The sequence below is a fragment of the Carcharodon carcharias genome, chromosome 4, assembly GCF_017639515.1.
Source record: "Carcharodon carcharias isolate sCarCar2 chromosome 4, sCarCar2.pri, whole genome shotgun sequence".
Taxonomy (NCBI): domain Eukaryota; kingdom Metazoa; phylum Chordata; class Chondrichthyes; order Lamniformes; family Lamnidae; genus Carcharodon; species Carcharodon carcharias.
In genome coordinates, this window is record NC_054470.1 from 186223558 (window position 1) to 186248164 (window position 24607).

At 43.5% G+C, this 24607-nt stretch overlaps 1 protein-coding gene across 2 annotated transcripts in view; it reads left to right on the top strand.

The window, feature by feature from the left end:
• The first annotated feature begins 631 nt into the window (after positions 1-631).
• The window catches only part of sh3rf1 (SH3 domain containing ring finger 1), a 192868-nt gene continuing 168892 nt past the window's right edge, over positions 632-24607 (top strand). For both annotated transcript variants that reach the window (XM_041187064.1, XM_041187065.1), the window contains exons 1-2: positions 632-693; positions 3038-3584. In XM_041187064.1, the coding sequence (XP_041042998.1) occupies positions 3189-3584 (396 nt within the window). In that variant the 5' untranslated portion in view covers positions 632-693; positions 3038-3188. The remainder of the gene's footprint in view (positions 694-3037; positions 3585-24607) is intronic.

Genomic DNA, 24607 nt, shown 5'->3' on the forward strand with positions numbered 1-24607 from the left:
AACATCTGCCACCCACTGCAACACCAATCTCATTGTCGAACATTTGTCTTGTGTACAAAAAGTTATTTCTTTGACTTGGCTTCAGTCTCTCCGGCTTCCTGTGGATCCTGATTTGCCTCTTCCTTTTTACAAAAATTACCCCCAGATCCATCCTTATGATTGGGAATTGGTCTCTCCTCACAATTCTTTCTCTGTGATATTTATCCATTGCTCTCTGAAAAGCACTTTGGGTCCCTTTCTCTGTCAAAGCAGTTGTTCTCATTAAATTGTAGGATTTTAAATTCACACCCTGTGTGTGTGAGATTTATTGGATTGGACAGTTACCAGCATTTGGTTTATATCTTTGGAGCAAGTCTGATACTGCAGCAAAATTATCAATCTGTCATTTATAAATTCGTTTGTGATTTGATAAATTAAATGACAGAAAAAGTCAGATTCCCCAAGCTGCGTGGTGAGACAGATATCAGGTGCCTTTGAACTATTGTGATAAACTTCTGAACTAGTTTGGGGGGTGAAAGTGAGGCAGCCAATACAGCAACAACGGAGGGCTGGTTACACCAACAACTGAAGCCCCGCGCACCGAGTGCGCAGACGTGGACTCGGGCCGCAGCGCCTGCGCAGACGGCTCACTGGGCGGCCTGGCAACGGTGGCGGCGGCTCCGGAGGAGAGGGAGAGAGAGACTGACTGACTGGGTGAGTGAGGGAGGGAGAGGGTCTCGGGCGGAGAGTGAGTGAGGGAGGGAGAGGCGAGTTAGAGAGGGTCTGGGGGGGGGGTGGAGGAGGGGTCCCCGGGTGGACAGTGGGGGGGTGGGATTAGGGGCGGCGGTTGAGCGGAGAGCTGCCCCCCGGGCCTGGGATCCCCAACCCCCCGATCCCCCTTCACCCCCCCCCCCCCCACCCCACTGGCCTGGGATCCCCAACGGCACCACCCCCCCCCCGCGATCTCCCTTCACTCTCCCCCCCCACCCGCCTGGGATCCCCAACACCCCCCCCCCCCCGATCCCCCTTCACCAACCCCCCCCCCCCCCCCCCCCCCCCGGCCTGGGATCCCCAACACCACCCCCACCGATCCCCCTTCACCCCCCCGATCCCCCTTCACCCCCCCATCCCCCTTCACCCCCCGATCCCCCTTCACTCTCCGTCTCGCCCTCCTGCCCTCCACCCCCCCTCTCGCATCCCCCCTGCCCTCCACCCCCCTCTCGCATCCCCCCTGCCCTCCACCCCCCTCTCGCATCCCCCCTGCCCTCCACCCCCCTCTCGCATCCCCCCTGCCCTCCATCCCCCCTCTCGCCCCCCCTGCCCTCAATCCCCCCTCTCGCCCCCCCGCCCTCAATCCCCCCTCTCGCCCCCCCTGCCCTCCATCCCCCTCTCGCCCCCCCTGCCCTCCATCCCCCCTCTCGCCCCCCCTGCCCTCCATCCCCCCTCTCGCCCCCCCTGCCCTCCATCCGCCCTCTCACCCCCCCTGCCCTCCATCCCCCCTCTCGCATCCCCCCTGCCCATCTTCCCTCTCGCCCCCCTGCCCTTCATCCCCCTCTCGCATCCACCCTACCCCCCCCCCGCCCCTTCATTCCCTCCTCATAGTTACTGTAGCTGAGAGTTGTCTGCCTTTGCTAAATTGTTAGTTGAGGATCACAACCCTCGCTGGCTGAATGTGCCTGTTATAATCCCCTTATGCCCGCACCATTTGCCATTGAGCGAGATACAACTCTGTGACAAAGAAATCCGAATGGGACAAGGTCCAGTCTGTCAGAGTCCCCACATCCCGGGGGACAGCTCGTTTGGCAGCTCCAGGGCTCTGCTGAAAGATTGTCAGACCCAGAGAGGAAAGAACAGATTGAAACACAATCGCGCTTTTCCGATGATTAGCAGGCACATTAGTGTCAAGCTTTTAATTTTTTTTTCAGAATTCCCAATCCTAGAAGATTGTGGGTGATTTTACTCCATGAGTTTAAGAATAATTTCAGGATAAAATTCTTGCTCTCCCCACCTCCCTAAAACGCAGTTTGCTCAAATTACAGTCCAGTGTAGTGAAACGTTTTTCCTTTCTGTTGTGGATGTAATGTACTCAACGCTTGCAAAGTCATGGCTGTTCACTGCTCGCATCTCAGCCCAGGGTGAATGAATGGGGACCTGGTTCAAATAGTCTCCTTGAGGAGATTTTCAATGTTGAAACACCTTGGGATGTTGCAAATACGATCACCAAATAATGACCGCAGCGTTTCTGTACTTTTACGTGATAATCTGCAGGCAATAACCCCTGCACAGAGTTTTAAAACTGCATAAAAATTCAGTTGCTTGAACTAGCTCTGCGGGATAATCTGCGGCGGTTTGCGGGTGGTTGGTTGTTTTCCCAAACTGGAGAGTGCATAATTTACCCTGGCGTCATTGCTGTGTAGCGCTGCAGTTAAGAAATAACTTGATTGGACCTTTTTTGAAACGGTGGGGGTGTGATAGACTCTCTCGGAATGTTTGAAATACCCGTGATATTAATCAGTGACACACATTCGCATCGCCTTCACTTGGGTAAATAGCTTCTGCTGTACATGCGAGTGTTAGTCCGTCAGCTGATTAATCGAGTCAGATTGATCTGCTCTAGTGTATCCTAGAATCATACAGCACAGATTGAGGCCATTCGGTCCATCGTGCTTCTGCCGGCTCTCTCAAAGAACTAAACAGTTAGTTCTATTTACGTTGCCCTCCCTGTAACCCTGTAAATTATATTGTTTTTTAAGATGCCGATCCTTTGTTTATTTTTGGACAAAGAAATGGAAGTATTGCATTATGACAAAATATTTGGAACCATTTTACTAGTGCTGCTATTCTGTTGCTAAAAGATTCTGTATTAGAGGGGACCTCTTTAGTTGTAAATTTAAAAAAGAACAAATTGTGCATGTTGCAGTAAATGGGGGAGAATAATCAATCACTTTATTTGTCCTCCAGATTTTGCCAGGAGCTCTAGTTCCTTAATGTGCATTCTGTACTGTGTTAATTCCAATGTATCCCACTATTTACACATGTTTGTTTGCATTTGAAATAGTTAATTGAAGCTGAAGTGAAAGGGAATGGATGTGACGTGATCGAGCTTGGCAGGGTATCAGGTTGCTAATCATTCAGCGGAGCTTTTGTTGTGATGAGGTTCCTTTGGAGACCTGCCTCGGACTGAAGCTTTGGAAGCAGAACGAGACAGAATGGACGAATCCATTTTACTGGACTTGCTCGAGTGTCCCGTGTGCTTAGAGCGACTGGATGCCACGGCCAAAGTGCTGCCATGTCAGCACACCTTCTGCCGGCGGTGTTTGCAGGGCATCTTGAACTCCAGGAGTGAACTGCGCTGCCCAGAATGCCGGACTTTGGTGGACTGCAGTGTCGACGAACTCCCCACCAATATCTTGCTGGTCAGACTGCTTGACGGTATCAAACATCGGCCGAGGAGGCCCGGCAGCAGCAGCATCAACGGTAATAACAATGTCAGTGGTACGGCCAGGGTACAAGGTGATGGGGCCATTACTACCATCAATTGTGGCACTGCGTTGCGGGATCTTCAGAGCATTCACCGAGTGCAGGCACGTAGCCCCCCGGTCAGGGTAGGTTAACAGTTGGTCTTCATGTGCAAGGCGTTAATGTGAATACAATTAAGTTAAAACATCGATGAATGAAAGTGTTTGCATGTTGAAACTTTAACATTCCCTCGTTATTTTGGTATTAAGGTGTCACTTGTAAATATTTGTAAATGCTTCCTGCGTTTTGAGACGTTTGCAAGTAACTGGACAAATGATTATTCAGAAATACTTCTCTACTAGAAAAACTGCTAGTTCAAAATGTTTATTCAGGAGGGCTCTGATAGTAATGAACCTTTTAACTTTACTAAACCCAGATTTCTGGTCCTGGTGCGTATATTTGTCAGGGTTAGTTCCAGCACTGTATGAATTTGAACAGCCAGATTTTGGGCAGGAAGTCCCCACAAGCCATTTGCTGCATATTCTAGCTGCAGTATGGTTTTAAGCCAGGCAGTGCCCTATTTACACTAGTTAACTGGCACTGCAACTCCTCTGCCCAGGAGCACATTCTGTGTTTGCGTGGCGAAACGTGCAGTTCTTCTCTTGCATTAACTTTAAAATCTAAGTATTTACAGACCATGAGTGACAGTTTCATGCACTTGCATTAAATTCCAGCCTGTTTATGTTGCACCCAAATGTTTATGAGCTGGACTTCCTCAACCGCACCCCCACCCCATCCTCTTGGGACTTTTATGAATTGTTTGCTGGTGTTACACCTCCATGCTACCTTGCGTTATTAGATCGTTTTGCTTTGCAGTCAGCTCGTGCCCCAGTCTATACTGCGATGTGACAATCTGAGAAATGGAAATCTCTCCTGCTGAAGTTTCAACATAAACCATCCCTCGCAGAGTTGTTGTAGCCTTGTTCTAAATAGTAAATATGCACCCCCCGCCCACCCACCTAATCAAATCAGTTCATCAGTAAGCTGCTACTGTTTTTCTGTTTGTTTTGCATAGAGAAATGTAATTCGCAATTCAATGTGTTTTAAGTGAAACTATGAATGCCAAATCAAAAAAAAAGCAACTCATAAATTCAGCAAAGATTGCTGATCTAGCTCTACTTCCCAGTAACTGTTAATATGTGTCTCTCATAGCACTATCTATCAGATGGTTAATAGACTACTGAGTGCATTAGGAACTATTCACTTAAGCTCATGTAAAAACCTGAGCATGGCTTGCAGCTGCCAATCTCCGGTGTGTTGAGGCAATTTGTTAAAGATGTGAGGCATGCAATATTTGAATACTGCTAAACTCCAATTCATGCTCATTGCTGCTGCAGTTCATGTTTGTCAGAAACATTTCTTTTTTTCAAAGTTATAGAGTTTATAAGATGTGTTGATGTATATTGTAACCAGTATGTGTGATCTACCCTGAGGAAAGTAACCCAGTCTCTCATTCTTCGAGTGTATGTACATGTGCCAGGGTTTGCAATTTTTAGTGAGATGGGTCAATAGTGTTATTCAATTATTGCATCAGAACCTGCTTTAGTGCAGCTTCAAATCTGTCAAATTGCTCCATGCCTAATTTAATCTGAAAGAGCTATGGGTTTAGCACCCCTGACCTTACAGCTAAGTTTGGCATTACGTTATTCCAGAAACACAGCACCTCTCCATTCATTTTTTGTGGGTAAAATGTTGAATTCAGAATTAAGTTGTTTTGTGTGCCATTCCCAGACTTAGCATTGTGTGCAAGCAGACTTTGAAAATTCCTTTGGCCTGTGTAATACCTGAGTTCTTTGTATAGCCCTGATGAAAATGATCCCTGGGCATCCAGAGAGTGTAGGGACATATCCTAATGCGTTTGTGCCAATGGCTGGAAAGATTCTCTTGGGAATCTGCATGTACTGTGGAATCTGAGTTTGCATCAGTCGATTTAAACAAGCCTAGATAGAAACTGTGGGCAATGTGAGCACGGGAATAGTTGGCATCCTGTATTGGTGCAATCAGAATGGTGGTTTACAACAATTCGTTTCCAGCATCTCTGCTAAAATAGCAGGCGTCGTAAGTTGATGTGAATATTTGAAAGCTCCTGTGCACTAATATCACAAACAATAATTTCTAGACTACATTGTCTTCTTGGCAGAAATTGAGCATTCAGTAATGTGTTTTTACAAACAGTTTTGCAGGTCACCAGTGGAAGTTTCAGCTATTGTAGCCTAGAGGACTCAGCATTTTAAGATGTCTGCTGAAAGCTTGTTGTTGCATTCTTCCTTTTTTTTAACCATCAGGGATTTTTGGTGCTTTGGCCTCCTGAGAGCAATCCCAGGGGCAAATGTAAATTGTGGAGCGATTTCTCTTTGGAGATTACAGTTCTGTGTTTGAGTGCGGCTGCTTGGGAGCTCTCTTCATAATGTGTATTGGTGCTTTTGCATTTTAAAAAACACAGCAGATGGGAAACATGTGAATCTCACCGTCACTAATAATACTTATCTGCTGACTGTTTCAGCAGCAAAGGAGATCCACTTGTGCTTCTGCCTAGTACCTGAAGGTGAAGCATGGTGAGCTGCCTTCTTGAACCACTGCAGTCCATGAGGTGCAGGTACACCCACAGTGCTGTTAGGGAGGGATTTCTAGGATTTTGACCCAGCCACAGTGAAGGAATGGCGATATATTTCCAAGTCAGGATTTTGCGTGGTTTGGAGGGGAACTTCTAGGTGGTGGTGTTCCCATGCATCTGCTACCCTTGTCCTCCTAGGTGGTAGAGGTCACAGGTTTGGAAGGTGTTGTCGAAGATGTCTTGGTAAATTGCTGTAGTGTATCTTGCAGATGGTACACACTGCTGCCACTATGCGTTTTTGATGGAGGGAGTGAATGCTTAATGTGGTGGATGAAGTGCCGGGCAAGTGGAGAATATTTCATCACACTGCTGACTTGTGCCTTGTAGATGGTGAACAGACTTTGAGGAGTCAGGGTAACAGTGTTTGCTGCAGGGTAGCAGTGTAAATTGGAAATTGGTGTGATATTTAAGTATCCCTTTTTAAGTGCCACAGTTTGTTGTTGGAAACTTGTCAGGATTCTCCCTTGGAAAAATGGGAGACCAGGTTTAATAAAAATTCATTCTAGGTAGTTTTTTCTGGAAATTTCAGCTAGGACTTTAGCAATCTGCTGGTGCTTGAATCTGTCCAAATGGCCCACTGATGATTCAAAATTCCCCGTGGCATTCTGACTTCAAAGTGGAAGGCCGGGGAATGAATTGAAAGGAAGTAGTGGCAGTTCAACCTTAACCAAAATCTTCACCCTCAGGTCTTGGAACATTTTCTTATCTTTTTGTTTTAAAAAAGTTCAACACTGACAGACAAGACATATTTTTGTGGCTGTTATTGGCAATTTGTGCAGGTGTGCTGACTGCTTGGGTACGACCTGAATTTATATTATTAAGAAAGGACATTTCTAGAAATGGAATTCTCAGTTTTGTTGCTATAGTTGCCAAACATGAAGAGTTTGTGAGATGCCTGCATATCAATTTAATTATTTCAGAATCAGTGCAGCACAGAATCTCCAAGAAATATTCACATTTTAAACATCTGTGCAGCAACAACTTGTATTTATATAGCACCTTTAATGTAGCAAAATGTCCCAAAGTGCTTCTCCAGAATGATTATCAAACAAAATTTGACCCCGAGCCACATGAGGTAAGAGGACAGGAGACTGAAAGCTCAGACAAGTAGGTAGTTTTTAAGGAGCATCTTAAAGGAGGAGATAAAAATAAGAGGCAGAGAGATTAGGAGGAAATCCCTGTACTTGGGCCTAGGCAGCTGATGGCATGGTGCCAGTGGTGGAAAGACAAAAATGAGGGATGCACGAGGATGGTATTGAAAGACAACAGTTCTGAAGGTTGTGGACTGGAGGAGTTTAAAGACAAGGAGGGGGGAGGCCATGGATGGATATGACAACAAGGATGAGAATATTAAGATTGAGGCTTTGCAGCTTGGGAGACAAGGTACGTCAGCGCACACAGGGCATGGGTTCACGGGACTTGGCATAATTTAAGACATGAGCAGCTGAGTTTTGGATGAGTTCATGTTTAGAATGTGAATGGTGGGATGCTGGGCAGGAGAGCATTGGGAATAGTCAAGTTTAGACATAACCAAGGCATGGCCAAGCATTTCAATAGCAGATGAGCTGAGGCAGGGTCAGAGACCAGTGATGTTGGGGAGGTGGATATAGATGGCCTTGGTAATGAATCGGAAATGTTTTTCAGTTTACTTCAAGTATGCATATTTATTTAATATGTATTACCTCTTCCAATTGGAAAAGGATTGAAGTGTATTTCTGTATGTATCATTGTCCAATCATGGGACAGGGGAGGTGATAGTGGCAACATAGCAGAGGCTCATCCCTGTATTCAGGTGCTGACACAATTTCCAGCATACCTGACCATGCAGTGACTGAGGAACTTGCTTCCTTTCCCCCACACCCCACAAGATCCTTGGAGAACAGAAGTCAAATATAGTATTTCCGCAGTTGTAGGCACAGATCAGGAATTGAAACTGGGCCCTCAGGACCACACAGAGAAATCCATTCATTCAGAAAGCCATCAAACTTGATGTAACATTGAAGACGTCAAATTCATTTGGGAGAATAGCATTCTTACAAAAAAGTTGCAGTCAAGCATCCCATGATGATCTGGTTGGTCGGCTGAGCGCTGCTGACTTTGAAACTGAAATCCACATGTTTGGCTGCAGTGAGTGGCTTAAAATTGCTGGATGGTGGAGGTATTTGAAGAGACTTTAAAGCAATAAAGCTAACTGCATACTTTTACAGGTAGCAAACCTGGCTGCATGCATTGTACAAAAGGTTTGTGAGACAAAACCATTCAGGAAAGTGTTCAGCTCTTTCAAGAGGTCATGAGGCAGTTGTGTAAATAAATTTACTACCAAGGGCACTGGTTTCTGTTGATGTGCAAGGCTCAGTCCATCGTTCTTCACTGCATAAACAATGGAAATCTTGAGTCATGTAAACAATCTCCTTACTGGAAGAATATGGTGTGTGATCCTGGCAAAATCAGAGCATAGCTGGATAAAGTTGTTTTTTGAAATATATGGAAATCAATACCTCTGAATTTTAGTTCTTAGAATGTTTTGTTTTGGCTCTGCATCTGAGACTCCTACTTTTTAAACACAACCATGGATTTCACTCCAGAGTATATTCACCTACATTCGTAGATATGTCATTTTCTCCACTTGCTCAGATTTTAAAAAAATCTTTACTGAACAGTGCAAGTAATGGGGGGAACTAACCTGAGACCTGCCCATCCAAAAAGGAAGAAGTAGCATGAACAGTGTATTATAACATAAGCTACTGCAACAACGTACTGTGGAGTTCTGTCTGAATTGAGTATTGGCGGTGACTTTTAGTGAAAAAAATCTATCCGTAAAAGTAGATTAAATGGAGTAAACATTTTACCCTGCGGTTTCAGTAATTGTTAGGCTGGCATGAGGCTAACAGTCAATATTGCTTATCCTGCTCTGAGGGAAGTAATGATTGAATTGCTCGCTGTATATACTAATGTGAAGCAGTAAGTGTCCTTCTCAGACTCACAGAGGACAGATTTGTCTCCTATTCCTAAACACTTCTTTATAACTAAGTAGATAATGGTAACACTTAAAAATAAAATAATGCTTCAGGGCTCCACATTAACAAATGCCCATTTGCCTAAAGCAACTTTTATTTCTTTTGTTTCTCCTTACACCTTTGTCTGCTCCCCATCCGATGTCCCACAACACTGCATCCTTGGTTCCTCCTATTTGTAATCAATGCAATTACAACTTGCATTTTTGATAGTGCCATTAACATGGTAAAATGTCTCAAAAGGCTTTGGAGATGCATTACCAAACAAAATTTGGCACTGAGCCACTCAAGGAGACAAAAAGCTTGATTGAAGATGTAGGTTTTAGGAGTTTCTTAAAGGAGAGAGAGAGAGGCAGAGTGAATTCTGGAGCTTGGTGACTGCCAGTGGTGTAGCAATTAATTTTTGTAGTGAGATGCTTGAGTGTTGCAGAGATCTTGAAGGGTTTATGGGGCTGGGGAAGCTCAAGACGCTTGACATCATCCAGGGCAAAGCAGCACGCTTGATTGTCACCCCATCCACAACCTTAAACATCCATTCCCTCTGCTGCTGATGCACAGTGGCCGTAGTGTGTACCACATTGTACAAAAGGTTTGTGAGACAAAACCATTCAGGAAAGTGTTCAGCTCTTTCAAGAGGTCATGCGATGCAGGAACTTAACGAGGCAACACCTTCCAAACCTGTACCACCTAGAAGGAGCAGCAGGTGCATGGGAACATCAGCACCTGCAAGTTCCCTCCAAGTCACACACCATCCTGACTTGGAAATATATTGCCATTCCTTCAACGTTGTTGGGTCAACGTCGTTGGGTCAACATCCTGGAACTCCCTCCCTAACATCACTGTAGGTGAACCTACACCACATGGACTGCATTTGGTTCAAGAAGGCAGTTCACCACCAGCTTCTCAACGGCAATTAAGGATGGGCAATAAATGCTGGCCTAGCTAGCAATATCCACATCCTGTGAATGAATAAATGTTTAAAATTCCAAAAGCCAGCACAGGCATGATGGGCCAAAGGATCTTCTTGTTGAGTAGGTAGTCATCTATTATAGTAACTGAGTGTTTCAATGATTTGGTACTCATCAACACGCATACAAAAGCTAATCATATGGCGTGAGGGATATTGCTGTGGGGTAGCATGGTGGCTGAATTACATTGGTTCCCTGTCCGGCAGTGTTTCAATTTTGAAATACTCATCCTCATTTTCAAATCCCCCATGGCCTTGACTTTCCCTCTGTCACATCTCCCAGCCCTACAACCCTCCAAGACCTCTGCATCATTCAAGGTCCTCGTGTGTGCCCGAATTAATTGCTACACCACTGGCAGCCACCAAGCTCCAGAATTCACTCTGCCTCTCTCTCTCTCCTTTAAGAAACTCCTAAAACCTATATCTTCAATCAAGCTTTTAGTCTCCTTGCGTGGCTCAGTGCCAAATTTTGTTTGATAACATCTCCGAAGCCTTTTGAGACATTTTACCATGTTAATGGCACTATCAAAAATGCAAGTTGTAATTGCATCGATTACAAGTAGGAGGAACCAAGGATGCAGTGTTGTGGAACATCAGATGGGGAGCAGACAAAGGTGGAAGGAGAAACAAGGTGGTCACCAACAAAAGAAATAAAAGTTGCTTTAGGCAAATGGGCATTTGTTAATGCGGAGCCCTGAAGCATTATTTTATTTTTAAGTGTTGCCATTATTTACATAGGTCTAAAGAAGTGTTTAGGAATAGGAGACAAATCTGTCCTCTGTGGGTCTGAGAAGAACACTTACTGCTTCACATTAGTATATACAGTAAGTAATTCAATCATTATTGTGGATGGGGTGACGATCAAGCAGGCTGCTTTGCCCTGGATGATGTCAAGCTTCTTGAGTGTTGTTGGAGCTGCACTCAACCAGGCAAGCGGAGAGTATTCCATCACACTTCTGACTTTGTGCCTTGTAGATGGTGGACAGGTTTTGGAAAGTCAAGCGGTGAGTTATTTGTTGCAGAATTCCCAGCCTCTGACCTTCTCTTGTAGTCACAGTATTTATATGGCTGGTCCTGGTCAGTTTCTGCTCAATGGTACCCCGCAGAATGTTGATGGTGGGGGATTCAACGACGGGAATGCCATTGAATTTCAAGGGACGATGGTTAGATTATCTGTTGTTGGAGATGGTCATTGCCTGGTACTCATGTGGCGTGAATCTAACTTGCGACTTGTCAGCCCAAGCCTGGGCTATCCAATCTACTTTCCTGCTGTTTCAAGTACCTCTGTGAATTTTTCTTTTTCAAGTATTTCCCCAATGCCCTTTTGAAATTTGCTTCCATTCCCTTTTTGGCAGTGCATTCCAGATCACAGCAATTCACTTTTTTTAAAAAAGTCTCTCATCTCCCCTCTGACTCTTCTGAGAATTACCTTCATTTTGCTGTTCCTGTGCTTCTTAGGTTGTTTTAAAACAATTTGGTTATATGGTGATATTCAGTGATATGCAGAACCTTTTTATGGAGTCATGGAACTTTTTGGTAATACAAAAAATACTACATCTTGTTTTTCTTTACAAAGACTGTAGTTAAATTTTGGATTACTAGATTAACATCTGGAGTTGCCATATAGATATATATATCCATATATATATACAATGATTTGTAGAATCAAAAAATTAAAGCATGCCATTAAAAATATTCCACATCAGGGCTCTTAGCTTTGTGTGTTAATGGTGGGCATTATTCACACATTCATGTTTGAAGGTTGTGTTAAAGCTCCACAGCAGGACAACCCAGGCTGACTTTTTAATGCAATATTTACATAGTTTTCTGGGTGATTTGCTTCAGCTGAAACCATAAGGACCAAGGCCTTAATCTGCCTCTCCCTGTGGGTTGGATGGATGTTCAAGGTCCCTACCTGTGGTGTTTCTAAAGAGGAATAGAGCGGTCTTCTGTTGTTGTGACCAGCATTGCCCTCTCAACCAATGCCGCCATAAGCAGTTACATTTGCAATTCATCTCGTCACTTAGTTGTGCCCAAAATGGCTGCCAACTTTCCTTGATATCAGTGGCTGCACTTCAAAGTGAGTCTTAGGCAAAGTGCTTTGATATGTTTTGAAACCTGATCAGTTAATATGTAAATACAAAACGTTGCTTCCAGTTCTCCCCCACCCTCCACCTTTAGTGCAGTGCATAAATGAATTTTGTGATATTGTAATGAGACATAAAGACCAGGAGAATACTCCATCCAAATATGTATTATTATTTAACCAATATCATCTGATTTGGTCCAGATGCTGAAATGGGCCACAGCATCTTTGGATTTTGACCATTGGAAATGCACGTGTGACCGAAGCTGCAATCAGATCCCACAATTAATTAGCTTGTTGGGGCTTTGTTTCCTCTTGTTCATCACAGATATGAGGCAGCAGAGCACTGTTACCAGTTAATGAAAACAAATCAGCTACATTCGAGAGAACCAAAGAAACAATCCTTTCTGTGCTCTCGCTAAACATGTTGCTTTGAGCGTAGTATTGGGACATGGTGGCTGCAAACTGGAGGATCCAACTCTTTACAGACCAAAAGTAGTGGGGCAGGTGTGTTCAAGATGTGCACTTACTGGTGAATACCAAATGTAATGTGGACAGGCTTAGAGAAAAATGAGCTCACCTGGCCTGACAGATGTCCCAGCCATTTTATTTTTGAAAAGTTGTTGGGTCCTGTATTACTATTAGAAATAGTTCATTGATCACAACACAAGTAAATCAAGCCTGCAATATACCAGAAAGCTGCTAGGAGAGATGGTCCAATTTGGCTGGTTTTAGATTACATTTGGAAAGTTGCGGTGGGTCAGATGTTTTGTGAGGCTTATTGATATTCCTGAAGATCCACCTGGATGTGTAACCCTTTTACTGGCAAATGTGCATTATTATGGGACAGGGACATGGTCAGATAAATTTGCTTTTACTGCAAACTACTGGAAAAGAAGTCTTCAGTAGTAAGTTGTACTTTACCAAATGAAACAGTTGAATGTGAGCATTATACTGAAGGTGAAGGCAGTGAAGAGAATAGATTTTAAAAGAAATATTTCACAGGACCTGACTTGTTCAGGCCTCTCTGCTACATCCCCCACCCCCGCCACTTCCACGTGCACGCACACATGTGCACAATCCCATAAAATATAAAAGGTCCATTGTGTTAGAAACTAGGATGAGCCATTTAAAACAAATCCAGGTGGATTTAGGTTTTGTGATGTGATGTCTTACACTAGTATAACATTCCTTAAAACTATTCGTATTGAAGCTGGTTTCTACTTAAAACCTCAAGTACTGTATAACTACTACAAATGAATGTGTCGTCATTAACGAGAAGCAGAAACATAGAATCATTCAAGGCTTTTTTTTCTTCCTGGCATTTCAGAACTTCCTGCAGTGATTAAACACCTCAAAAAAAGACCTTTTGCTGAAGCAGCTGGTGTCACAGCAGTAAACTAAGGACAAATTACCTCCTTAATCTGTGGTTTAAATGGAATGCCATTTGTTTCTAAACATGGTTGCTTCAGTTACCTTCCATTCTGGGCTGATTTCAGTGGTGGTCCATTTGGGATAAAAGTGACAAAACTCACTTTAACAAGAGTAGCAGCTATCATTTATATAACACCTTTAAGGTGAGACGTCTCAAGTGCTCCATAGGCGTGCAGTCAGACAAAATTTGATACTAACTCACAGAAGGATGTTTTAAACCAGGTGACCAATAGCTTTGTCAAAGAGGTAGGCATTAAGCACTGCCTTAAAGGGTGAGAGAGAGAGGTAGTGAGGCAGAGAATTCAGGGAGAGAATTTAAAGAGAGCTTTAGGATCTCAGCAGCTGAAGGCATGGCTGCCAGTGATGGGGCGAAGGAAGACTCTTCTCATGTAGCTCAGTATCAAATGTTGTCAACTAATGCTCCTGTGAAGCACCTTGAAACACCTTGCAATTTTGGAGGCACTTCATAGCAGCAAGTTAAAAGACTGGTTAGGGTCAGGATAGTGATGGCTGATAAACTACCAATTCTGCATTGACAATTGGTACTGGTATTTATGGTTTGGGCCAGCAAAATTTTATCGATGGGTCTATATAGAAGTCAGTTTTAATTGACAAGAGTTTATAATGGTGGTTCTGCTCGTCCAGTACTTGTCCCTGGAATCAAATACTAAATTAGGATGACAACACCAATATCTCTATCAATACAACAAGTTAGATCATTTACTCGGACAGTCAGAATTCTAATAAAGCAGTCCAAATCTCTTACCATTTAAGCATGGCACAATTTAAGATACGGACTATAATAAGCCACTTTGCTTTACTTTGAGGCAGTAGTGTACAGTTTGCATGGGAACTTTGGCCAGTTATCTTCCTGCAGAAATTTGAGGGTTTTAGCATTTTGGTGGTGCCAAAAGTGCTATTTGGGCTTCTTGCAGAAATCCATATACATCTATTTTGTTATTAATTCTTCCCCCACTCTTAAATAATTTCAAGCTTGGTAAAATCTGACCAAATATAAATCCATGCAATGTTTTCAAACGTTTTAAGTTGCTTTTGGATCATTCTAGTTTTGATGGACTTGTAATGAGAATTAAGTGAATTGGATCATTGCCATATTTATTGTGTTTTGTTCCAACACTTTACCATATCAAGTGGAACAGTTTGTACAAAAAGAGAACGTTGTTGTTTTTGGCAATTATGCTATTCATTTGAGATTTAGAACAGTGTTTAATTAGCTGTCAGAACCTGAGGTGGGTGGCTAGATTTAAGATTCATCCCAACGGCATGAAAATAGTTACTCAATTTTTCTTTTTTTTAAACAGTGTGGCTTTAGATCACAGCTGTTTTTTTTACTCCCAGCAAAATGATTTATGTGGATAAAGGTAGTCAGCAAAGATCAGGCAGGTTTGAGACACGAGCATGTGATTTCCTCAGCAAAGATATTTGGAACCAACAACCCATTCCAGTGGTTTCTGCATAACTGCATGAAAGGGATTAGGATATTGGTGATCGTGTATTTGTAGCCAAACTACACCACAACCACATAATGATGGTTAAAAAAAAATTTTGGCAGTGACCAACAGCAGTTGATATTGGTACCTGTACTTAAAAGTTGGGTTGTTTTCAACTTTATAGACATTCCAACCTGGTTGGTTTGATATCAAGTCTGCAACAGAAAGCAAGCTTCGAAGGTGTGATTTGAACCTATGTCCCCAGAGTATTAACGAGGACTTCTGCATTACTTGTCCCATGAAATTACCATTATGCCATTGTCTCAACTAGAAGTTCATAAAAATAAAAATAAAAACTTGCATTTATACTTCGCAACCTCAGGACATGCCAAAGTTAATGGCATACTTTTGAAGTATTCTGACTTATAATGTAGGAAACACAACAGCCAATTTACACACAGCAAGATCTCATAAACAGCAAATGATAATGATCAGATAATCTGAGTAATATTGGTCTATGGATTGAAAAATATACAGAACTTCCCTGCTCCTTTTTGAAACAGTGCTATGGGATTTTTTATGTCCATCTGTGAGGCAGATGGGGCTTTGGATTAATGTTGGTTCCTCAGGCAATGTAGGACTCCCTCGTATTGCACTGGTAATGTTAATCTTAAACTATATGCTTAAGTCTCTGGAGTGGAACTTGAACCCATAACCTTCTGACTCAGAGGCTAGCGTTCTATCCACTGAGCCATGGCTGACACCTTTTTTTAATTCAATCATGGGATGTGGGCATTGCTGGTTATGCCAGCAATTATTGCCCATCCCTAATTGCCCTTGAGAAGGTGGTGGTGAGCTGCCTCTTGAACTGCTGCAGTCCATGTGGTGTAGGTACACCCACAGTGCTGTTAGGAAGGGAGTTCTAAGATTTGACCCAGCAACAGTAAAGGAATGGCGATATATTTCCAAGTCAGGATGGTGAGTAGCTTGGAGGGGAACCTCCAGGTGGTAGTGTTCCCATGTGTCTGCTGCCCTTGTCCTTCTAGATGGTAGCGTTCGTGGATTTGGAACGTGCTGTCTAAGAAGGCTTGGTGAGTTCCTGCAGTGCATCTTGTAGATGGTACACACTGCTGCCACTGTGTGTTGGTGGTGGAGGGAATGAATATTTATAGATAGGGCGCCAATTAAGTGCGCTACTTTTTTCCTGAATGGTGTCAAGCTTCTTGAGTGTCGTCAGAGCTGACTCATCCAGGCAAATTGAGAGTATTCCATCACACTCCTGATTTGTGCCTTGTAGATGGTTGACAGGCTTGGGGAGTCAGGAGGTGAGTTACTCGTCATATGATTCCTAGTCCCTGACCTGCTGTTGTAGCCACAGTATTTATATGGCTAGTCCAGTTCAGTTTCTGGTCAAGGGTAACCCTCAGGATGTTGATAGTGGGGGATTCAGCAATGGTAATGCCAAGGGGCAATAGTTAGATTCTCTTTTGTTGGAGATGGTCATTGCCTGGCACTTGTGTGGCACGAATGTTATTTGCCAGTTGTCAGCACAAGCCTGGACATTTTTCAGGTCTTGCTGCATTTGGACATGGACTGCTTCAGTATCTGAGGAGTCGCAAATGGTGCTGAACATTGTGCAATCATCAGCAAACATCCCCACTTCTGACCTTATGATGGAAGGAAGGACATTGATGAAGCAGCTGAAGATGGTTGGGCCTAGGACTCTATCCTGAGGAACTCCTGCAGTGATATACTGAGCTGAGATGATTGACCTCCAATAACCACAACCTTCTTCCTTTGTGTTACATATGACTCCAATCATTGGAGAGTTTTCCCACTGATTCCCATTGACTCCAGTTTTGCTAGGGGTCAAATGCTGCCATGATGTCAAGGGCAGTCACTCTCACCTCGCCTCTGTAGTTCAGCTCTTCTGTCCATTTTTGAACCAAGGCTGAAATGAGGTCAGGAGCTGAGGGGCCCTGGCAGAATCCAAACTGAGCACCATTGAACAGGTTATTGCTAAGGAAGTACTGCTTGGTATCACTGTTGATGACCTCTTCCATCACTTTACTGATGATTGAGAGTAGACTGATGGGGCAGTAATTGGCTGGGTTGGATTTGTCCTTTTTTTGTCTGCAGGACATACCTGAGCATTTTTCCACATAGCTGGGTAGATGCTAGTCTTGTAGCTGTACTGGGACAGCTTAGCTAGGGGCACGGCAATTTCTAGAGCACATGTCTTCAATATTACTGCCAGTATATTGTCAGGGTGCATAGCTTTTGCAGTATCCAGTGCCTTCAGCCGTTTCTTGATATCATATGGAGTGAATCGAATTGGCTGAAGACTGGCATCTGTGATGCTGGGGACTTCCGGAGGAGGCCGAGATGGATCACCCACTGAAAATTGTTGCAAATACTTCAGCCTTATCTTTTGCACTGCTGTGCTGGGTTCCCCCATCATTGGGGATGGGGATACTTGTGGAGCCTCCTCGTCCAGTGAGGACTGCAGAGCTTGGATCTGATCTGTGGTTGTGGAATCACTTAGCTGTATCACTTGCTGCTTATGTCGTTGGCATGCAAGTAGTCCTGTGTTGTAGCTTCACCAGGTTGACACCTCATTTTTAGGTATGCCTGGTGCTGCTCCTGGCATGCCCTCTTGCACTCTTCATTGAACCAGGGTTAATTCCCTGGCTTGGTGGTCATTGTAGTAGTGTTGGATATGCTGGGCCATGAGGTTACAGTTGTGGTTGAGTATAATTCTGCTGCTGCTGCTGCTGATGGCCCACATCAGTCTTGAGTTGCTCGATCAGTTCAGAATCTAACTCACTTAGCATGGTGGAGGGTATGCTCAGTGTGAAGATGGGACTACGTCTCCACAAGGACTTGGTGGTCACTCCTACCGATATCATCATGGACATATGTGGCAGGCAGGCATATGTGGTGAAGATGAGGACCAGTATGTTTTTCCCTCTTGGTTCACTTACCACCAGCAGCAGGTCCAGTCTAGCAGCTATGTCCTTTAAGACTCGTCCAGCTCAGCCTGAACTGCTACTATTGAGCCACTCTTGGTGATGGACGTTGAAGTCCTTCACGCAGAATACATTCTGCGCATTTGCCACCCTCTGTGCTTCCTCCAAGTGGTGTTCAACATGGAGGAGTACCGATTCATCAGCTAAGGGTTGCGCGTACGTGATAATCAGCAGGAGCTTTCCTTGCCCATGCTTGACCTGATGCCATGAAACTTCATGGGTTCCGGAGTCGATGTTGAGGACTCCCAGGGCAACTCCCTACCGACTATACCACTGTGTCGCCATCTTTGCCGTTGGGACAAGTCATACCCAGGGACGGTGATGGTGGTGTCTGGGATATTATCTGTAAGATATGATTCCGTAAGTATGACTACGTCAGGCTGTTGCTTGACTAGTCTGAGAGACAGCTCTCCAAGTTTCTGCACAAAATGTTAATAAACAGGACTTTGCAGGGTCAAGTTTGCCATTGTCGTTTCAAGTGCCCATGTTAATGCCGGGTGGCTCGGTTTCATTCCTTTTAGGCTTTGTAACAGTTTGATACAACTGGGTGGCTTGCTAGGCCATTTCAGAGGGCATTAAGAGTTAACCACCTTACTGTGGCCAGACCAGACAGTTTTCCTTCCTAGGCATTTAATTCCAGATTTTTATTGGATTCATATTTCACCATCTGCCATGGTGGGATTCAAACCCGGGTCCCCAGAGCATTAACTTGGGTCTCCGGATTACTAGTCCGGTGACAACACGACTACGCCACTATGCTACTACCTCCTCACCTGATGTGACACTAGCTCTGTAAGTTTTTCTGGACATTTTTATTCTTCCTGAGCAGTTGACAGGATGGCTGTTTCAGTCACTGAAAGCAAATGCTGTAATGAACAGAAAAATAAAGTGTACACCAACTATGTCAACACTTCATGTTTGAAAGAGAGAGATAGGTGAAGTAAGTGTGTATGCACCTCTGTGTGCGTCTGTATGTGTCTGTGTGCACGTGTAAGGGAAAGAGAAATGCAGACATTTGACCTTTTTAAGAACTAAGCTACCAGCATGCACAAACAAAATAGGAAACTTTTAAAAGTTGAATTTACAACATCTGCACAATTGAGTGTCAAATGTTGCAGATGCTGGTACCTCGAACATTCCACTCACTTGAATGTTTTTAAAAACAAACTCATATTTGCTCCTTGTTTAGTTGAACTTAAATGGCAGGACGATCAAGTAATAGATAGTACACCTTCAAACCCTTGCATGGATTTTTCCTCTCTCTTTCTGTTCACTTCAGATCACACACCTGTGTCCAAGTGGGTGGGTGACCTGCTCCCAGCCTTCTGGCTGTGCTGCTGCTTGTGGCACATTTATACTATTCATTTCACAAGCATTTTAAGACTTGACTCTGAATTATTGCCTGAAGAGCCCTGGTGATGTAGAAACAACCCTGTTTTTGTTGTGGGGCAGATTCAACTGTCCTGGAATGAAAGGAAGGAAGAAAATATGCACAAGCTTGCAGACATGGTTGGAAGTTGCAGCTTTTTGCTTGGTTTGTAGTGAGTGGACCTTAGAGTTGCTGTGGTAAGGTAGGGGTAGGCCACTAAGAGTGACACTGCTACGTTTTTTGCCAGAACTAATGGCCACTCATGCATCGCGTGTCGCCACCAGCTTGCTGCTTTTTCTGGAAGGGAAAGGAAAGAATTGTGTTTTATTTTTGAAAAGGGGATCCACATATCCAGGTACACAAGCACTGTGCTGACATTAGGGCTGTGTGCAAAAACTCCAGAGATTTGAGAATGAAAATCGTGGCTGACACTGCAATACAATGATGAAGTGTCATGATATCTGAGATGCCTTCTTTCAGATGAGACATTAAATTATGTCTCAGATGGATGCAAAAGATCCCACAGCATTACTTGAAGAAGAGTTTTCCCCATGTCTTGTGCCAATATATTCTTCAACCAGCACCACCAAAAACTGATTTATCTGGTCATTTTCTCACACTGCAATTTGTGGGAGCTTGCTGTATGCAAATTGGCTGCTGTGTTTCCTACATTACAACAGCAACTATGCTTAAATGAACTTAATAGGCTTTGGATGTTGTGAGGTCATGAAAGGTGCTATATGTAAATGCTAGTTCTTTCTTCGCCTCAAAGCTGCAAATCTACATCAGTGAACTGACAATTGCATGTCCCTCTGATGTAGAATGACGTCTGAAAGGCTACAAGGTGTTAGCACGAAATCTTTCAATGTGTTTTTTTTAACCAGGCAGTTTCTTTGGCGGTAAGGATGGGAAGCTGGTGTCAAGCAAAGTAGCCTATTGTTTAATATCCAAATTGTAATGTACCTAAGGCTTTGATTGCAAGACCATGGGGCAGTATCCATTTCAGCACTACCCATTGCTAGTTAGATGTTGCCTTTCTTAATGCTGTAAATCATGACAGTTAGCAAAGATTAGTTGTAGTCTAAAGGGGCCTGTTTAGTACACAAATTGGCTTGCTCTGGGCCACACGATCCAGACGGGTTAAACTATAATGCGGTCATTTAGATAAGGGGTTTTGTTGTCGATATGAGGTAATGGTAGATCTCTCTGTACTGACTCATTGCTTTCAGGTGAGGTAATTTCACCCAGAGGATGTTTGTATTTGAGAATATCTTGGCCTCTCCTTGTACATTCCTCCTGTCAATTGTGAAAGGTTGGGGTTGGGTGGAGACAAGTAGTGCTGGCTGAATATGAGGTTGTTGGTTTAAAGACAAGTAAGCAAACATCTTTGAGAATTGTTGCCAAATTCAAAGGCTTTGTGAAGCATGATCTGATGTGAAAAGACAACATGCTTGGATTTTAAAATGGTCTGATGGCAGACAATGGACTCATTTCATATGATAAGCCTTTATGCCCACTATCTTCAGTTTTTGAAGACCTTTTGAAAAGTAAGACACAGGGTCTATTTTTCTAGTAGCTTGCTATGAAACAGGACAAAGGCATGTGTATCCAGAAATAACATGCCACGTATTATAATGACAGGTCAAGAGTACTTTTAAGTGAAGTAGGTGCAGTTTTTCAGATAATACCTTTTTTAAGATCAGGCTTGAGGAATGAGTTGAAAACAGCTTGGATGCGAACAATAAGTTTCACTGTTGAAAGCACAAAACTATCTTGATAGACTGACAGACTGTATAATGGAATGGAGGTTTCTTAATACCAATCTGACCTTGCAAGCTGGTTTACATGATGACTAGATCTCCTGTTATCTATTGGTTAAAGACCTCCTTTAAAGAATTGCATAAAAACTAGAGCATGCAAAAGGCCATCCGACCCATCTGTTCCAAAACAATGTTTATATTTCACCTGTGCCTCCCTATTATCTCTTCCTACTCTGCTTCTATATTTTTCTCTTATCTTTTCCCTCATCTGTGCATTAAGCCTCCCTGAAATCCTGTCCACTTCAGCCACTCCCATGCAGTAATGCTTTCCACGTTCTTGCCACTCTTGATGTGAAGAAATTCCTTCTAAATGCTTTATCTGATCTGTTAAGTGGCTTTCTTATATTTATGCCTCCCTGTTCTGGACCCACTGAATGGACTGCAGCAGTTCAAGAGATGGCTCATCACCACATTCTTAAGGGTTGTTAGAGATAGCAATAAAAACTGGCCTTGCCAGCAATGCTCACGTCTCATGAATGAATAAAAAAAATAATCAGTTTTCCCCCCTCCATCCCGTCAAAAACCTTCATAATTTTAAAGACCTCTTATTAATGGGAATCTGAAATAGTGTTCTGCCTGGTGTCAGGTGCAGCACGGGATCTCCAGACTTTGGACTCGTTACCTTTCCTTGGTTGAGTTCAGATCAGATTTGCTACACTTCATGTATACTTTACGGATATGTCTGCCATAGCTCAGTTGGTCGCACTCTCACTCTTGAGTCAGAAGGCAGAGGGTTTGAGTTAAGCTGCCGAAACTTGAGCACAAAATCGAGGCTGACCTCAGTACCGTACCAAGGAACACTGCACTGTTCAGGATGCCGTCTTTCAAGATGCAACTTAAACCAAGGCCTGTCCTCTCAGCTGGATGCGAGAAAAATAATCCCAAGGCACTATTTCAACAAAGAACAGGAGAGTTGTTCCTGGTGATCTGGCCAACATCGCTATAATAGATTACCTGGTTGAAGCACATTCAATCTGGTGCAGGTCCGTTAGAGGGAAAGATTCACTTTAAAATGATGACTTAAAAAGAAGAAAATAACTGGAAACAGTGCTGAGCTAAAGCAAGGACTAAAATAGATGGTTTTAAACTAAACGTTATAGAATTTTGTGATACTGCCACTTAGCTGTGTAATGGTTTATTTATGGGAGTACAGATGGTTCTAAATCTAGCTTTATGCAAGGGTAACGGTAAATTGAACAAAAACAGTGGGAAATGCAGGAGTTAGTGGAGCAAATGAGTCAGAGACAACCAGCCGCAGAGTGGAGAGGAAGCATGTCAGCCATATAGGCAGTGAAACACAAATCTGCAGAGTGAGAGTGACTCACACAATTATGATAGAGCTTTGTTTTGGCAATGAGCAACAGATCAGCCTGTTTGTGCCCTCTTCTGACCATCTGATTGCCCCATTGAGGCATTGTTTCCAGCGAGCTGATGGGTCTATGAGAACCATGACTCAGATCTCCAATGATCTGGTGATTTAGTCTGTGGAAATCATGCCATCGAATGGTACTGCATAGAAGGAGGCCATTCAGCTCATCTTGCCTTTCCCAATTCTTTGAAGTAGCTATCCAATTAGTTTCCTCTCCCTGCTCTTTTTTTATTCCTTCATGGGCTCTGGGCGTCTACTTGCCAGCGCTATTTACTTGCTGTGATTGTTAAGAATTGGTCAGATAAGTTTTTTTGAGTTTAATAAAGTAAAGGTTTCTATTGCACTAAAACCTACCCGGGTATAAAATATTTAAAATATGTCTTGACTTCCACACACACAAATGCAGATTACAGAGTGTAGGAGGATAAATTTGGCCAAATTAGAGTTCATAGAAAAGATAAACAAAGCTTGTGTTTGTCTCTTGCTGTCTTATCCGGCTGCAGGTAGGATCCGAGGGCCTTGCTTTCAGTGCTGAGGTGGTTTAAGGTTGTAGCTGATCTTTTCTTCTCCCCTGGAGAAGCTGGTGTAAAACTGAAATCTTTGTTTTGAAATCTGTCTACTGCAGAATGGAGTCACAGCCACAGTGATAGACAGGGCTCAGCTTTTAGGTGGAGAGAACAGGAGGCTTTCCTTCACTCAACTATTGATGATGTTCTGAAAGCCATGTCCTTAAAAACACACAGCACTTGGTTTGTCATGTGACTTCCCAGTTTCAAACAATAATTGTATATTCTAACCATAACTTGATTGAATCAAGTCTGGATGTTAACTTAGAATCAAGGTCCTTTGTTCAAGTAATCAGTCTCAGAATGGTTTGTTTCCAATTATTGAATACTGTAGATGGCTGACATAGATGCCTTTAATAAGGCAGGAAGGGGGTTGTTTGCAATTCCTAGGGGCTGTCATTGTCTGCAATGAGTTTGTTATGATCCTGGACCAGACCCCCAAGTTTTTGGTACAATCCGGTTAAGGACCAGTAAGGTTTTGTTTAAAGCAGATAAAGTTTGAGATTCAAGACACTTGCTAAGAGAATAAAGCCACAAGATTCCACGGCTTTTGAACAAGCAAAAATAAACTTTATTATACAAGGTTAGAAAGATAAAACAATTTACAATATATACCTTTCACTCTAGCATTCAGTGTTAATATGAGGTACATGCGAATTAACAGGCAAACTGTGGTTGAGCACCCCACACTGCACAATAAATGGGAGATGCGACCAAGACAGAGTTCATGGATTTCTCAACCACGCAAGCAGACGTCCAAACACAGAATCAACCAATCTTGTTGAAATTCTGTCTCTCTCCAGATTCCAGTCTTCACCTTCAAAGGTCTTGCCTTGGAACTCTCTCCAAAAGTCGTTCTAACTTGGACGGTCTCAACGACGGTCCACCTCGCAGGGTTTCTTGGCTCCTGAGATTCCACTCCTATGGATTCCTGAGTCTGCAGTCAAGCACCAACTCACAAGCACAACTACAGCTGGGCCAAGCAGGATACTACTGTTCCAAAGGAGTACCTTTGCCCCAAAGGCCTGCAGCATGGAATTACCAGGCTATTGCTGCCTCCTTCAATTGTCAGGACTTCTCCTGGAACCCATTCGACCGCCAGGGCATCTCCTGAGCCCTCCTTGACTGCCAGGGCATTTCCCGAGCCCTCTTCGACTGCCAGGGCTTCTTCTGACCCTCACCACTTAAAGTCTGCCATTGCAGCCCTTTTTCTGCTTGGAGCCTTTTTCTCTGCTCCTCTTCTTAACTGGGACCTTTCCCTTTGGGACCTCTCCAGTTCCCCTCTTCCTGTCCCTTGCCTGGGACTCTTCTCTGAATATGGTGTTCTGCTCCCAGTCAGGTGACCAGGGTCTTCGTGCTGTTTCTTTTTGTTTTTCTTCAAGTAGGTGCA